Source organism: Triticum dicoccoides, chromosome 3B, assembly GCF_002162155.2.
Source record: "Triticum dicoccoides isolate Atlit2015 ecotype Zavitan chromosome 3B, WEW_v2.0, whole genome shotgun sequence".
Classification (NCBI taxonomy): domain Eukaryota; kingdom Viridiplantae; phylum Streptophyta; class Magnoliopsida; order Poales; family Poaceae; genus Triticum; species Triticum dicoccoides.
Window position 1 is genome coordinate 705,008,529 of NC_041385.1, and position 16,423 is coordinate 705,024,951.

Below are 16,423 nucleotides of genomic sequence, written 5' to 3' on the forward strand. Positions count from 1 at the left end.
AAATACGGAGTATATGTTATGTTGAAGTAACGCCTTGTCAGGTAAAAACAACTGAAACTACAAAACCCATCTAGAAACAGAAGCCACAAAATTGTGTCAGGATCTTTTTTGTAACCAAAGCACATCTTAAGTTCTTAGTAGCCATGGTGAGCTGCCAAAGCACATCTTCAGTTCACGACGGCAATCGTGCAACAAATCTTGACCATTCTGCAGTAATGCAACAACGAACAGGTTAAAAAAGGAAGGAGTACAACTATACAAGGGGTGAATCATAGACGCCTGGGAGCATTACAAAAAACAGATGAACATTCAAGTCCGGCTGCAGCATACAGTAGTTCCAGATCTCCGGTAAGCAAATTATGCCTGTTTCTAGCCTAGAACAAAGATCTTGCAGAATTAACAAAGCTTGTGGAGAACAACAGGATACAGCATATATTCAAGGATTCAGTTGCAGTGCTAAATTCAGAAAAGATAAAACACAAGATAGCATCAAACTTAAGAACCACATTATCTACTGCAGAAATTAAGAACCACATTGTGCAACACAAGATAGCATCAAATCAAACTTAAGAATCACATTGCGCAACACAAGATGGCATCAAATCAAACTTAAGAATCACATTGCTCCCAAAACTGAGCCATGATATATTGTCATGGAGTATACGCTGTAGAGTATAATATGCCAGGGTTTGATTTTAGCAAACAATAACCATAATAGCAGTAAAGGTAATGACTAGTTTAACTAGAGCGACTTAATCAAAGCGGTTGCTGAGATCCCAGCCGTTGAGAGGAGTCACCATCAGCCCTTGGGTAACTGAAGGAGTAGAGGAGAGGAACATCTTCAGAGATGGCCGTTGTATGCAAGAACTCTGTTAAGCGCACTGACTTCCGTGGCCGGATCCTAGCAGAGACGGCGCCGCTGCCGTCATTGAGCAGGGCCAGGGAGCGGTGAACTCTTCCACGCTAAAGTTCAATTCTGGGTCCGCACCAATGTGCGCCCAGACGTCGTCTTCGGCCAGCAGATTTGGTGCGGGAGGAGGGGGCGGAGGAAACAGGACGGGCAACAACGGAATTGGTGGGGGAGGGGGCGCCGGAAACAGGAGCTGCCGCTTGACGGCGGATGATTCGTCCGCGGGGGACTTCCTCTTGCGCGCGGACGCGGAGTTCTTGGAGGCGGACTTGAGGAAGCGCGGGCTCTGGTAGATCTTGCAGAGGCAAAGAACCGGCGTCGGTTGGCCGCCGTCGCCGTGCTGATCGACGCTGAACTCCGTCATGAGCCACTCCGGCGGCTTCTTGTCTTCCTTGGGGCTGGGCGTGTACGTGAACCTCTCCAGGCGCCCGATGGCGCGGCCCTCTGCGCCGGCGACGTCGTTCCCTCGCTCTTGCTTCCATGTGCCCTTGCCTCCTCCGACGATCCGGCACTTGCGGCTGTCCTGGGCGCTCCTGGGCTTCACGAGGCTGAAGAAGTACCAGTTCTTGCTCTCCCCTTGAGCCTTCGCCGGGCCTGGCAGGCGGCCGGCGACGAGGGAAGCCGGATCTGTGGCGTACACGTCTGCCTCGTGGAAGTAGTGCTTGGCGGCGTTCGGGAGGGGCTGGCCGGAGATTCTTGGGCGGAGGTAGAAGGAGACGAGCTCGCGGTCGGTCGGGCAGAAGGCGAAGCCGGGCGCGGGCTGAGGAGGAGGCGGAGGAGGCGACGCGACGGGCGGAGGCGAGGTGGGTGGCGTGCTGGGGGCTGGGAGGGGGGCGGCGGCGACGCCATGGGCTAGGGTTTGCGGCGGTGGCGGCGAGTGGTAGGGAGAGAGGAGGCGGTGGCCGGTTCCCTCCCATTCGAGCCACGGGTTCGGGAAGGATGCGAGCACGCCCTGGCTTGAGTAGAAGGAGGAAGGGCCTGACGGTAGCAGCGGCGGCGACGCCATGGGCGGGCTAGGGTTTGAGGCGAGGAGGAGGGGGACGCGCCGGAGGCAGGGACAGGGAGAGGCGGCGGCGGCGGATCCCGATCTTAAAGACGCGCGAGCTGTGTTGTGCTCGGAGTCCCGGCCTCGATCGCGCGTTTGCTGTCACGCGCGCCTCTCGTGACGCGTGGCCCTCCCCAAACCCAACCCAACCCAGCCCAATTGGCGGTAGCACGATTTTGACCTTTTGAAGCGAGTATGGAAGGCCCAGTTTTTTTTTAAGTTACGTACGCGTCTAGTATTGCTAGTAGTATTTGCTTGGGCCGTGTTTTTCCCTAAGGGAAAAAAGAGAGTCATTTGTTCATGTGAATCACCCCTCGATTTTTTTAGTTCACGTGGATCATAATTGTCTATCGATAGGTTTTAAGACGTGTTCGTAAGTGTCTGCGTCTGTATTGTGTTTCTCAAAGAAAAAATTTAGCTTATGCAAGTCTTGGCCGCTCCTCGGCCTCGCTGCTCCTACCGCCACATATCACATTTGGAACACCCGGTTGGCCTCAACATCAACAACTGGCCCACCATCGCCCTTGCCATCTTGTCAAAAATCTGGGACACTTGCAATGCCCATGTTTTCCGCAATGAGCACCTCTATGCGTTCGGCACTATTAGAAACATAATTTTAGACTGTTATCTTTGGATTTTTCAGGTTTAGGGACCATGTTAGTATAGAGGCCACTATGTATTGGCGCCTCTATCTCTCCTCTGCTTGTGTAAACTTATGTAATTAACACTGCCTACATGCTCTTTGAGTAATATATTCATGAGGGGAACCCCCGCCCCCCCCCACCAAGTGATCACTCAATAAAAAAGATGGCCTAGCGTGCAGGCCGCCGTGAAAAGAGTTATTGTTCAACAAAGAATACACGTTGTCTACCGCGATGGTACATGTTATGTCATCTTCAGAAATTATCCTTGGGTGCATCATTCAACAACTGATTATAATAAGTCAAGGTGTCAATTTATTATACTAGATTATAGCATGAGAGTTAAATACAAACCCTAGATCTTAAGGCAATGATTAGAATTTGTCGTAATTATTCTTAGTATTTGTGGATGCATGCCAAGGCTTTAATCCCATGTATATGTGAGCCAACACTACAAAAAAGACACATCCGTAACATTTTGGGCCGAATGAATTTTTTTCTGTCATACTTATGACACTTCTATGACGATAATTGTGACAAAACACGGTATCATCATAAATATGATGGGCTCCTACTTCTATGACAAAAAATCATGACAGAATGGGTTTTTCGTCCTGGGCGAGCCGAAGACGCAGCTGCATGACATTCTTTGGGTCGTTCATGATGGAAAAAACCGTGGTAGAAGCGAGGGCGAGGAAGATATCGGGGTGTTCCGGGTTACGGTGGGTGGTCGGGGCCGAGCGATGCACGGAGGTTTGCGCGTTTCTTTCGTACACGCACGCGCGTGGGTGCAAGGCATTGGGCTCTAATTGAACCCGAGCGAGGCGTTCGCCTATTGAACCCGAGCGATTGCACTGCAGGCTACGCGTTACTGAACCCGAGCGATCGATCAATGGTTGTTAACTGAACCCAATCGAGCGATTCCTTCGCTACTGCTGCTAACCGAAGCCGATCGATCCTGTCTCTGGATGAACAGTGAGCGTTGCAGGGGGGTTTGGATGAACAGTTCCCGATGGGAGTGGATGAACATGACCCCGTGGTGTTGCCTCTAGATGAACAGGACCCCGATCGATCGAGCCGGTTGGGGCTGGATGAACAGGACCCCGTGGAGGGATGGATGAACAAGACGACCCCGTGGAGGACTGGATGAACAGTAGCCCGTGGAGGGGTGGTTGAACAGGAGCCCATGGAGAGGGGTGGTTGAACAGTAGCCGGTGGAGTAGCGCGCGGTGGAGGCTGGATGAACAGGAGCCCGTGGATGAACAGTCGCATGTGGAGGCTGGAGGAGGTCGACGGTGGATGAACAGTAGCCTGTGGAGGCTGGAGGAGGTCGATGGTGGAGATGAACAGTAGCCCGTGGAGTCCCGTTTTGCGGTACGCCACACCCCTCCCGATGAACAGGACCCCCGTTTCAACCGTAGCGCTCCAACACAAGTCCGTTTCCTCCATTTTGCGGTACGCCACACCCCTCCCGATCAATTGACCTCGTTTCGACCGTAGGAGGTTCAACATAAGTCTGTTTCCTCCGTTTTGCGGTACGCCAGACCCCTCCCGATGAACAGGATCCCGTTTTGACCGTGGCTGGGCAAACACAAGGTTGTTTCCTCCGTTGTGCGGTACACGAGGCCTCGTTTCCATCGGCTATTCCGTCCAAGCCGGTTGGCTCCCACGCGTTCCGTTGCCTCCCGATGAACACGATGCATTCCGTTGCCTCCCCATGAACACGACGACGATGTTGTTTCCCTGTTCCGACCCAGCCATGTACACGAGCCCTGGCCGTACGTATACGTGAGTAGGCGTTCGAGACCCAGCGCGTATGTATGTACGTGGCCGTATTTTCTTTCTTGTACATAGGCCGTTGTACGTACATGTACATGCTACGTGCGCGCCTCTACTACGACACGTGCGCGCCTCTACTACGACACGTGCGCGCCTCTACATCGACCAGTATGTACGTACACGTTTGCGACCAGAATGACAACGCTAAATACGCTTCGACCAAGTGGGTTCTGACTGTCAGGCACTTCCTTGCGTGCGAAGATGTAGCTGGTGGGTCCCAGCAGTCAGGGGGGGTGAATCGTTTTTTTTTGCTCGGACGCACTTCCTTGCATGCGAAGATGTAGCTGGTGGGTCCCAACAGTCAGGGGGGAAACGTTTTTTCGTGAAATACGATGGCCCGTCCGGTGGGTCCCCGCTGTCAGGTGGAGGAATAATTATTTTGTGCGTAATAAGTAGGCACTTCCTTGCGGCTGCCGTGGACCCAACTGTCAGCCTCTCCACGTACAGTACTCTTCCGATGGAAGTCGGCCTTGACCATATTGACCACGCCGCGCCGAGAGCACCACGGCTGTGGACGACGGCGAGACCTAGGAAGGGGATGACGCGGAGCCGGGGAAGACCCGGCAGTGGATGCCCGCACGGAGAGGAGTACGAGGTTTCACTGGTTCGGCTGCGATGTGAGGCTGCCGTCGCCGCAGAATAACAGGGGGGTGGGTGAGTGGAGGGATGGCCTGGCCAGCGATGGGAGTAATAGGGGGCGGTGAGGCCTCCGTAGCAGCATAGCCGACCACGGGAGGCAGGAGCAGGCGGTATGACCGGTGCTGCTTTGGGCGGCTGGAGCAAGAAGACCAGAGGTTGAAGAAGCACGACGGTCGTTGGATGGACATCGTACGGTCACTACAGCTAGAATCGTTTATATTGACTAAGTTGACAAAGCCATTGATACGCGTCAACTTAGTAGGCCCACATGTCAGCTTCTAAAATGGTGCGCCCCAGATATCAGGGGGAGGAATCATTTTTTGGGCGGGTGAAGCTAGAATATCCGAGATTAAAGAAGAAGCACGACATCGATTGTATGGATATCCAACGGCCACTGTTGCTAGAACCGTGTGTTGACTATAAGTTGACAAAGCCTTGCATACGCGTCAACTCTTTTTTTAGGGGACGCATCAACTTAGTAAGGCCACAAGTGTGCGGTAGAGAACTTATAGCCCATTTGAGATTTGTAAGATTGTGCAGCCCATTTTTGAATTCTAGTGGAATTTACTACAGCCCATTTACAGTTTGTTTTGATGTGATCCGAAATATTTTTATCCCGAAATTTCTAGTCAGATTAAATATAATTTCAATATAAATTTATATTACATAAAAATCCAACGAAAAATTGCGCTCGCAACAATTAATGAAATTAAAATTTTCAATATCCAAAAACAATATTTTATAAAGTAATTACGTGTTTAGTGCATTTTTTATAGTTACTGCCCAGTTTTTATAATTACATCCCATTTATTATTTCTTAAAGCCCATTTTCTTGTTAAGCCTAATGCATCCCTCCTAGAAAAGATTTGCATCCGAGCGGGACGGAGAATAACAACTTGACCTTTCCTGGTTATTTCTAAAAAAAGTATAGCTGGGCTAGCCATTTTCAGCTTGAAAAAAATTAATATCTGGGCTAGATATCTGGCCTTGGCTAGATGGGTCACAGCCCGCTCAGTTAATACCTGCAGCTATGTTTTCGTTGTTGTTTAGAGGAGAAAAAAATATTATCTGGGCTAAACATCGCTCAATAAAAACTCTGCAATGCTCACACATCAAAAACACAAATACTGCTCGAGCTGCTTGGTCCCAGCTGTCGGCCGCTTCTTGTGCAATTCTCTAGTTTATTGACTACATTGGTTGACAATGGTGTGGGGCCGTGATGTCAGGAAACCAGGAGGAAGCAAAAAAATTTATAGTTTTATATAATAAGGAGGCACTTGCGTACCTGAGGCTATGGCCCTAGTGGGTCCCCACTGTCATCCTCTCCAAGTAAAGTCATCTCCTCGTCCGCGCGCGCTTTCCGCCTGAAACGGTCAGCGCCGCCCGCCCCGCTTCTCACTGCAGGCGATTGCTCCGCCTTCAAACAACACAAGTGCCATCCGTTCGTCCGTCTGCCGCCCACATTAATGATTCGCAATTGCCGAGGCGACTACTCCGGCGCCACACGTCCGTCCCTCCGCCGCCCACCATTGCTATATAAACTGCTGCGCCGGCATAGCCACAGTCATTCACATCCGTTCCCTTTCTCCTATCGACACCACTACTGCCCACCATGGCTTCCTCGCGCTCCAGCGCTCTTCAGGACGGGCGGACGACGGACCACAAGGAGATGGCAGCCATTGATGCCGACTGGCTGGCTGGCAGGCAGCCGGAGGACGATGACGTCCTAATAGAGAACATGGTAGTCGACGATCTGGCGCCAACCCCTTTCTCCTTGCCATCCTCGCCGGTGCATTGCACCATGACCATCGACGAGGCCCATGCCCAATATATGGACACTGTGAGGCAGAAGCGCGAGGAGCAGCTCCTGGAGGCGCAGGCCGATGCCGCATACAACCACCATCTTCTCCAGGAGCACCTGCAGGCGGAGGAGCAGATAGTTTTGGAGCGGGCGGAGTAGGAGGCGCTGCTCGACTCGTACCGCTCTATTGGGGAACGTTGCAGAAAATAAAAAATTTCCTACGGTTTCACCAAGATCAATCTATGAGTTCATCTAGCAACGAGAGAGAGGAGTGCATCTACATACCCTTGTAGATCGAGCGGAAGCGTTCAAGAGAACGGGGTTGAGGGAGTCGTACTCGTCGTGATCCAAATCACCGGAGATCCTAGCGCCGAACGGACGGCACCTCCGCCTTCAACACACGTACGGTCAACGTGACGTCTCCTCCTTCTTGATCCAGCAAGGGGGAAGGAGAGGTTGATGAAGATCCAGTAGCACGACGGCGTGGTGGTGGATGCAGCAGGGATCCCCGCAGGGCTTCGCCAAGCGTCTGCGGGAGGGAGAGGTGTAGCAAGGGGGAAGGGAGGCGCCAAGTGCAAGGTGCGGCTGCCCTCCCTCCCCTCCTATTTATATAGGGACCCCAGGGGGGCGCCGGCCCTAGGAGATGGGATCTCCTAGGGGGGGGGGCCAAGGGGGTGCCTTGCCCCCCAAGGCAAGTGGAGGCGCCCCCTCCCCTAGGGTTCCCAACCCTAGGCGCAGGGGGGCAAGGGGGGCGCACCAGCCCACCAGGGGCTGGTTCCCCTCCCACTTCAGCCCATGGGGCCCTCCGGGATGGGTGGCCCCACCCGGTGGACCCCCGGGACCCTTCTGGTGGTCCCGGTACAATACCGGTGACCCCCGAAACATTCCCGATGGCCGAAACTCGACTTCCCATATATAATTCTTTACCTCCGGACCATTCCGGAACTCCTTGTGACGTCCGGGATCTCATCCGGGACTCCGAACAACTTTCAGTTTGCTGCATACAAATATCTCTACAACCTTAGCGTCACCGAACCTTAAGTGTGTAGACCCTACGGGTTCGGGAGACACGTAGACATGACTGAGACGGCTCTCCGGTCAATAACCAATAGCGGGATCTGGATACCCATGTTGGCTCCTACATGCTCCTCGATGATCTCATCGGATGAACCACGATGTCGAGGATTCAAGCAACCATGTATACAATTCCCTTTGTCAATCGGTATGTTACTTGCCCGAGATTCGATCGTCGGTATCCCAATACCTCGTTCAATCTCGTTACCGGCAAGTCACTTTACTCGTACCGTAATGCATCATCCCGTGACCAGACACTTGGTCACTTTGAGCTCATTATGATGATGCATTACCGAGTGGGCCCAGAGATACCTCTCCGTCATACGGAGTGACAAATCCCAGTCTCGATCCGTGTCAACCCAACAGACACTTTCGGAGATACCCGTAGTACACCTTTATAGTCACCCAGTTACGTTGTGACGTTTGGTACACCCAAAGCACTCCTACGGTATCCAGGTGTTACACGATCTCATGGTCTAAGGAAAAGATACTTGACATTGGAAAAGCTCTAGCAAACGAACTACACGATCTTGTGCTATGCTTAGGATTGGGTCTTGTCCATCACATCATTCTCCTAATGATGTGATCTCATTATCAATGACGTCCAATGTCCATAGTCAGGAAACCATGACTATCTGTTGATCAACGAGCTAGTCAACTAGAGGCTCACTAGGGACATATTGTGGTCTATGTATTCACACGTGTATTACGATTTCCGGATAATACAATTATAGCATGAATAAAAGACAATTATCATGAACAAGGAAATATAATAATAATCCTTTTATTATTGCCTCTAGGGCATATTTCCAACAGTCTCCTACTTGCGCTAGAGTCAATAATCTAGTTACATTGTGATGAATCGAACACCCATAGAGTTCTGGCGTTGATCATGTTTTGCTCGCGGAAGAGGTTTAGTCAACGGATCTGTGACATTCAGATCCGTATGTACTTTGCAAATATCTATGTCTCCATCTTGAACATTTTCACGGATGGAGTTGAAATGATGCTTGATGTGCCTGGTCTTCTTGTGAAACCTGGGCTCCTTGGCAAGGGAATGGCTCCAATGTTGTCACGGAAGAGAGTGATCGGCCCCGACGCATTGGGTATGACTCCTAGGTCGGTGATGAACTCCTTCATCCATATTGCTTCATGCGCTGCCTCCGAGGCTGCCATGTACTCCGCTTCACATGTAGATCCCGCCATGACGCTCTGCTTGCAACTGGGGTGATAATTGTTTGATCTTGCTGAAAAAGACAGAAACTTTGTGCTCCCAAAAAGAATTCTCCTAAGTCACAGAAAAAAGCTTTTGCCCTTATTCTTTTTGCAGAATATTAATATACAAATTACGCTGGTGTTCCTAATTTGGTAGAATTTTTGGAGTTCCAGAAGTATTCGAAAGTTCCAGATTACTACAGACTGTTCTGTTTTGACAGATTCTCTTTTCTTTGTGTTGTGTGCTTGTTTTGATGGCTCTATGGTTTTCTTTGATGAGTTTTTTCCATAGAAAAGTTGGAATACAGTAGATATAATACAAAAACAAAATAATAATTGGTTTGACACAGCACTTATAGTAGTGGTTTGTTTTCTTTTACTAACGGATCTCCCAAGGGTTTTGTTGAGTTTTGTGTGATTGAAGTTTTCAAGTTTTGGGTTATCTTACGATGGATGAAAGAAGGATAGAAGAGCCTAAGATTGGGGATGCCCCGGCATCCCAAGCTACTATCCCAAAATGAGCAACCAACTAAGCTTGGGGATGCCCCCGAGTGGCATCCCCTCTTTCTTCTAACGACCATCAGTATTTTACTCGAGGCTATATTTTTATTCGTCACATGATATGTGTTTTGTTTGGAGAGTCTTGTATGATATGTGTATTTGCTTGTTTTATTTTGTGTTTTAAGTCATCAATCCTTGCTAGACACCTATTTGAGAGAGCCAAAATTATGTCATGAGTTGTTAGAATTGCTCTATATGCTTCACTTAAATTTTTATGAGCAATGGACTTGCTCTAGTGCTTCACTTATATCTTTTTGAGCACGGTGTGCTTAGTATTTTAGAAGAAATGCTCTCTTGCTTCACTTAGATTTATTTGAGAGTTAGTAAAATTTTGAAGAAATATTCTCTTGCTTCACTTAAATTATTTTGAGAGAAAGAAAATATGTTATGCTCATGATCTTCACTTATATTTGTTTGAGCTTATGAAAAGCAACACATGAAAATTAGTCCCAAAGTGATAGATATCCAAGAAGGATAAAGAAAGAAAGAAAATATGTTATGAAGATCATTGGACAAAATAAACTTGATTCTTAGTAATAGTTTTGAGATATGATGATGTGATATGTGAGTTTTGTTGATGAGTAATTGTGCTCTAGTAAGAATATTGCTGTTAAGGTTTGTGATTCCCTATGCATGCACGAAAGTCAATAATCATGCAATGAAAATTATATCCTACTTGTGGTGCATTATTCGCTATTAATTATGCTTAATGTTTGCTTATGAGATTATCCGTTTCTTGGTTGGTCGCTTCTCAACTTTTTTGCTAACCTTCATTTTGCACCAAGTATGACCTCTACTTGTGCATCCAAAATCCTTTAAACCAGTTTTGCCACATGATTCCACTATATCTACCTCTTAGCGGTATTCTTTTGCTGTTCTAAGCAAATTTGCATGTGCCATCTCTAATTTTCAAAATAAACTTCTCATTTGTGTGTTTGTTTCACTCGCGGAACGGTAACGGGTGGCTAATATTTTCCATACTGGATGTGTTATTCTCACGATGAGTGTTTATTCGCTTGTCATTGCACGAGAGTAAGGCAAAGATTTTAGGGATGCCCAGTCCCGAAATGCAAAAATGAATTTACTTTATGTTGTCAAATAATAAATTCGTTGAAAAGTGTTGGTATGGGGGGCAACCGTGGATACGGCTTGCCATGGAAAGTGAAAGTATGGTGGAAAAGGAATAAACTTTATTTTTTGTTTGGGAACCGCCTATGATATATATAGCATGGAAAGTGTTGGGAACTATGAGTCATTTTCGTTGGTGGAATGGATATACCTCCCAAAATGTTTTTATCCCTAATTTTTTGCTTTGAGTTCTGGCACCTCTACAAATCCCTACTTCCCTTTGCGAAGGGCCTTTTTTTTACTTTATTCAATTTTTATTTTTGAAATTGAGTCTCCATCCTCTCTTATAAAAGCACCAACTAGGAGGCAATATGACCGTACTTAAGTATTGGGTGTAGCTAATATTCGAGTGTGTTTCATGAATGGATCAATGTTTGAGCATGATGGGCTAGGGATAACTTGTTTTAGCATTGATATTTTGAAAGACATGGTTCCTTGTTGATATGTTGAGTATCTAAATTATTATGTCAAAACTAGAATATTGCTTTGAATCACATAAAAGTACAAATGTCCATGCTATAAAGAAAAGAATATGATATGACATGATAAACAGCACTCCACATCAAAAATTCTATTTTTATCACTTACCTACTCGAGGACGAGCAGGAGTTAAGCTTGGGGATGCTGATATATCTCCAACGTATCTATAATTTTTTATTATTCCATGTTGTTTTATTATCAATCTTGGATATTTTATAATCATTTTATAGTCATTTTATATAATTTTTTGGTACTAACCTATTGACATAGTGGCAAGTGCCAGTTGCTGTTTTCTGCATGTTTTTTACATCACAGGAAATCAATATCAGACGGACTCCAAATGCCACGCAGCTTTACGATGATTTTTTATAGGCCAAAAGGAAGAAGTTGGGCCCTGGTTGCACCTGGGGGGAGTCCCAAGGAGGGGACAACCCACCAGGGCACGCCAGGAGGCCCAGGCGCGCCCTGGTGGGTTGTTCCCACCTCGGGTGCCCCCCGGACTGCCTCTTTGCTCTATAAATACCCCAATATTCCAGAAACCCTAGGGGAGTCGACGAAATATTCATCCAGCCGCCGCAGAGTCCAGAACCACCAGATCCAATATAGACACCATCACGGAGGGGTTCACCACTTCCATTAGTGCCTCTCCGATGATGCGTGAGTAGTTCTTTGTAGGCCTTAGGGTCCGTAGTTAGTAGCTAGATGGCTTTCTCTCTCTCGCTAAATTGACAATACAATGGTCTCTTGGAGATCCATATGATGTAACTCTTTTTGCAGTGTGTTTGTTGGGATCCGATGAACTTCGGGTTTATGATGAGTTATACCTTTTTATATCCATGAAAGTTATTTGAGTTTCTTTGATCTCTTATATGCATGATATCTTATAGACTCGTATTTCTTCTCCGATACTTGGGTTCTGTTTGGCCAACTTGATCTATTTATCTTGCAATGGGAAGAGGTGCCTGGTAGTGGGTTCGATCTTACGGTGATTGATCCCAGTGACAGAAAGGGTACCAACACGTATGTATCGTTCGTACTAAGGATAAAAAGATGGGATCTATATCTACGCAATAGATAAACGGATCTTGTCTACATCATGTCATCGTTCTTATTGCATTACTCTATTTTTCGATGAACTTAATACACTAGATGCATGCTGGATAGCGGTCGATGTGTGGAGTAATAGTAGTAGATGCAGGCAGGAGTCAGTCTACTAATCTTGGAAGTGATGCCTATGTAATGATCATTGCATGGATATGGTCATAATTATTTGAAGTTCTATCAATTGCCCAATAATAATTTGTTTACCCACCGTTTGCTATCTTTCTCAAGAGAAGCCACTAGTGAAACCTATGACCCCGGGTCTTCTTTCTCATATATTTGCCTTGCGATCTACTTTTTCCTTGCGTTTATTTTCAGATCTATTATACCAAAAATACAAAAATACCTTTCTGCAATTTATTCCTATTTAGTTTATTTGGCGTTCGATCTATCAATCTACTACAAATTTACCTCACGTCCTTTGCCTATCTTGAGGCGCCGTACCCCGAAAGGGATTGACAACCCCTTTAACACGTCGGGTTGCGAGGTATTGTTATTTGTGTGCAGGGGTTGTTTATGTTGTGTTGCTTGGTTCTCCCACTGGTTCAATAACCTTGGTTTCATATCTGAGGGAAATACCTACCACCACTGTGCTGCATCATCCCTTCCTCTTTGGGGAAATACTGACGTAGCTTCAAGAGACATCAGTGGGGGGTTGTTGGAATATGAGGGTGGGCCTAGGGAGCATTTAACAATTTTAGAAAATCTACAAGGGCTCCATGTGGGTTATATGGCAATAGGAATGGTGGTAAGTTTGTTCCCACATTGCTAGTTGGAGAGGAGTTGGACCTCATTATAAGGGATTATCTTTCACATGTTATTGGAGCTTGAGATGAGAAATGGTTCCCGCGCTTCCCCTATGTTGCCCGCCTCACGTCGCCTCATCACAACGCGTTGCGGGTTACGGGAATGAGCCGAGTCGAGCTCACACCTATGCGCTTATTTTTTTTGGTCATGAAAAGAGAGTCCCTAATAGAAGAGCCACGATCTGAGACGTCATATCGTGGGTTTTTACCAACCTAGACATGGATCCAGCCCACGCCTCTCCATGCGGATGCGCCTATATATTGGAGGCGCTGGCCAACCCTAGCCACCATGAAACAGATCTGTAAGTGCATCTAGTGCCACCCCTAGTTTCTTTTGGAGTATTGATGACAAACTTGGTTGAAGGACTAATGTGTTTGTGAGATTCATAGGAGAACACAGAACTCCCTATTGATTCGGTTTACCCATCGAAGATGACCCCTAAAGATGTATGAAGACATTGAAGACATTGGTTGTTCGCGAAGACATTCGCGTCATAATGACATGTGAAGACATTTGTTCGAAGTCAGTGGAGTGCGAAGACATGGTTTCTTTCGTAGTTTCATTTTCTTCTTTCTTGAGTCATAGGAACCACCGAGCTGTTAAGGGTGGTCTTGGTGAACAAAGTCAGAAAACTGACATGATACTCAACTCAAATCCTATCTATTCGAGCGAAGACAAATGAGAGAAACCTTATCCTAAGTTGGATAAGTTAGCTTTACTTGTAGCCCAAGTCAAGCTGCCGCGTGTGTTTGAAATCCGACCGTTGAAACGTGTTAGTTACCCAATGACCAACGATAATTTCGGACAAAACATGTCGGGTTGCCCCTGGCTATAAATAGCCACCCCTTCCACCATAAGTTGGTGGCTGCTCTGAGTTAAGAGTACGGCTTTTCTTGTTTGAGAGCAACCCACCTCTGAAGCCTTTGAGAAGAATCCTTGCGAGGACAATACCCAAAACACCCAGAGCCCAAAGAGTGTTTGCGTCACTGAAGTCTTTCTGTTCCACGTGAACCAAAGACTTATTACACTTCAAGACTGTGATCTTCCAGTCGGTTAGGCATCACGTTTTGACCAACTAAGAGTCATTGTGGATCACCGATGAATGAAGTCTGTGAAGGTTTGGAAGTCTACCTTGAAGACTTACCTGAGTGATTGGGCGAGGACTAAGTGACCTTAGGTCAACGGGAATAAGGTGAAGACATGGTCTTCTGAGTTCAATCTCAGCCTCTCTAACCATACATATAGTTGTCATAGCAACTAGAACTGGTCTACCAAATCCTTGTATTCATCGAGCAACTGGTTATATCACTTCACTCCTTTACTTACTATTTAGCTTCGTGAAGTCTTTGTTTGCCTATTCTGTTTGAAGTCACTGTGTGAAGACATTCCCTCTGATTGCATATTTGTCTTCACACTATCTTCCAAACATGATCTGTTCTATCTAGCTGCTACTAGCCTGTGTTCATTACTTGTATTCATGCATGGCTAGTGTAGTTTATCTTCCACTATATTCTGTTTAATTTCATTTCTCTTGTTTGTCTTTGAATACACTGCCTGTTTCAAAGACTTTCATAAAAATTGCCTCGCCTCGCCTCATCACAACACGTCGCGGGTTGCAGGAATGAGCTGAGCGGAGCTTGCACCTATGCACTTATTTTTGTTGGTCAGGAATGGAGAGTCCCTAACAGAAGAGCCACGATATGAGACGTCGGATCATGGGCTATTACCGACCCGGACGTGGGTCCAGCCCATGCCTCTCCATGCGACCACGCCTATATATTGGAGGCGCGGCCAACCTAGCCGTCACGAAATAGATCGCACCGTCTGCCTCCACGCCCAATGTCATTCATTTGCTGCTGCTAACGCTGCTGATCTCATCCCTCCACTGCGTACATGGTTGATGAGAGAGCAAGCCTCTGAAACCTAGCCTCTCCGGATTCTGTATGGGAGAGGGGCAATTAGGTTTTTGGGGAGCGTCTTCTACACAACTGCTCGTCATTGAACGTCCGCTGCATCTTCTACGTCCGCGTCGTCTTCATCGTCACCATGTCCATCGCCAACGAAGCTGACTCTGGTGCTGCTGAGAAGCTCGAAGCCGAGAAGAAGGCCATCGAGGACGCCACCGCCGTGGCCTCTGCTTGGCCAATTGGAGGGTATAACTCGCTTATCCCACTCATGTTTATTACTGCTTTATCCGTACTATTGATTTGTGTAGATGTTTCAATATCTGTCTATTACTGTTTAATCCCGTATGTGCTTGGTGTTGTTTACGTCATGCTCATGATTTATTCTTGGATTAATAATCTAAAAATTGCCTATTTACTCAGCAGCTAGTCCCTAGTTCATTTTGGGCCATTGTAGCGGCATGGCTTCAATTTCCTCCGGTGCACTACGGGATTGGGGGCGATCTATCCGGACCTCGGTGTGTTGTGCACCAATAGATTATTGCCATACATCATATGATGTGTGTTAGGATCATTTCTTCGAGATTATGCCATCTCTAGCCAACGCTGCTTCGGGCCAACTTTGGTTGTTGGATCTGTTCCAATTATGTTTCAGGTTGGCTAAAGGAAAAATATAATGACCCATGCTTAGTGTACATGCAGAAAACAACATAACGGTTCTCAGCTCCAACAAAAAATCAATAGTACTTCCGGATCTAGGGAAACATCAGAAAATACGCGGCTAAAATTCAAATATGAAACACGTATGGACTTAACCTTTTTTTAGGGGTCCGTATGGGCTTAACCTGGACCACTTTAACCGTTTAAGTCCAGAGTAGTATATACTAGAAGTTATCGCGCACTTTGCCGCGCCGTTCCTCCCTTGTTGGGTCTAATTATCCGTGGATGTAAAACTGGTCGCTGGGTTGCGGGCATTAGTTATGCTAGACTTGGTGTTTCTTCTTGCAATAGTTTTTGTTCGAGTTACAGTTTGGACGCGAGAACAAACACAATGTTAGTTACATACGACATGTAATTTCAATGAAATTCACACAAACATCGACCACGAGGATAATTGACCATGCCATCCCACCCACCCCCTCCGTTCCCCACCTTGGCGGCGCATAGTGTACCAACACCGGTTGCTTTTGGATTCTTATAGAGTCCAATAGCGCTTCCCCGTCTGCTAATTTATATATTGGGCTGACCCATTAATATAGATTGACCAGCTTTGGTTTC

General features: G+C 47.1%; 2 protein-coding genes across 2 annotated transcripts in view; both read right to left on the reverse strand.

Moving 5' to 3' along the window:
- The window catches only part of LOC119279841 (NAC domain-containing protein 55-like), a 1,153-nt gene extending 1,028 nt beyond the window's left edge, over positions 1 to 125 (reverse strand). The window contains exon 1 of the mRNA XM_037560936.1: positions 67 to 125. Within this exon, the coding sequence (XP_037416833.1) occupies positions 67 to 125 (59 nt within the window). The remainder of the gene's footprint in view (positions 1 to 66) is intronic.
- A 468-nt stretch (positions 126 to 593) lies between these two features.
- On the reverse strand, positions 594 to 1,916 carry LOC119281910 (NAC domain-containing protein 55-like). The gene is made up of 2 exons (XM_037562315.1): positions 1,835 to 1,916; positions 594 to 1,636 (listed from the first exon to the last, which is right to left on the reverse strand). Exons 1-2 carry the CDS (start codon positions 1,914 to 1,916, stop codon positions 873 to 875), a joined length of 846 nt encoding a protein of 281 aa, XP_037418212.1. The 3' UTR covers positions 594 to 872.
- Positions 1,917 to 16,423: the final 14,507 nt, after the last annotated feature.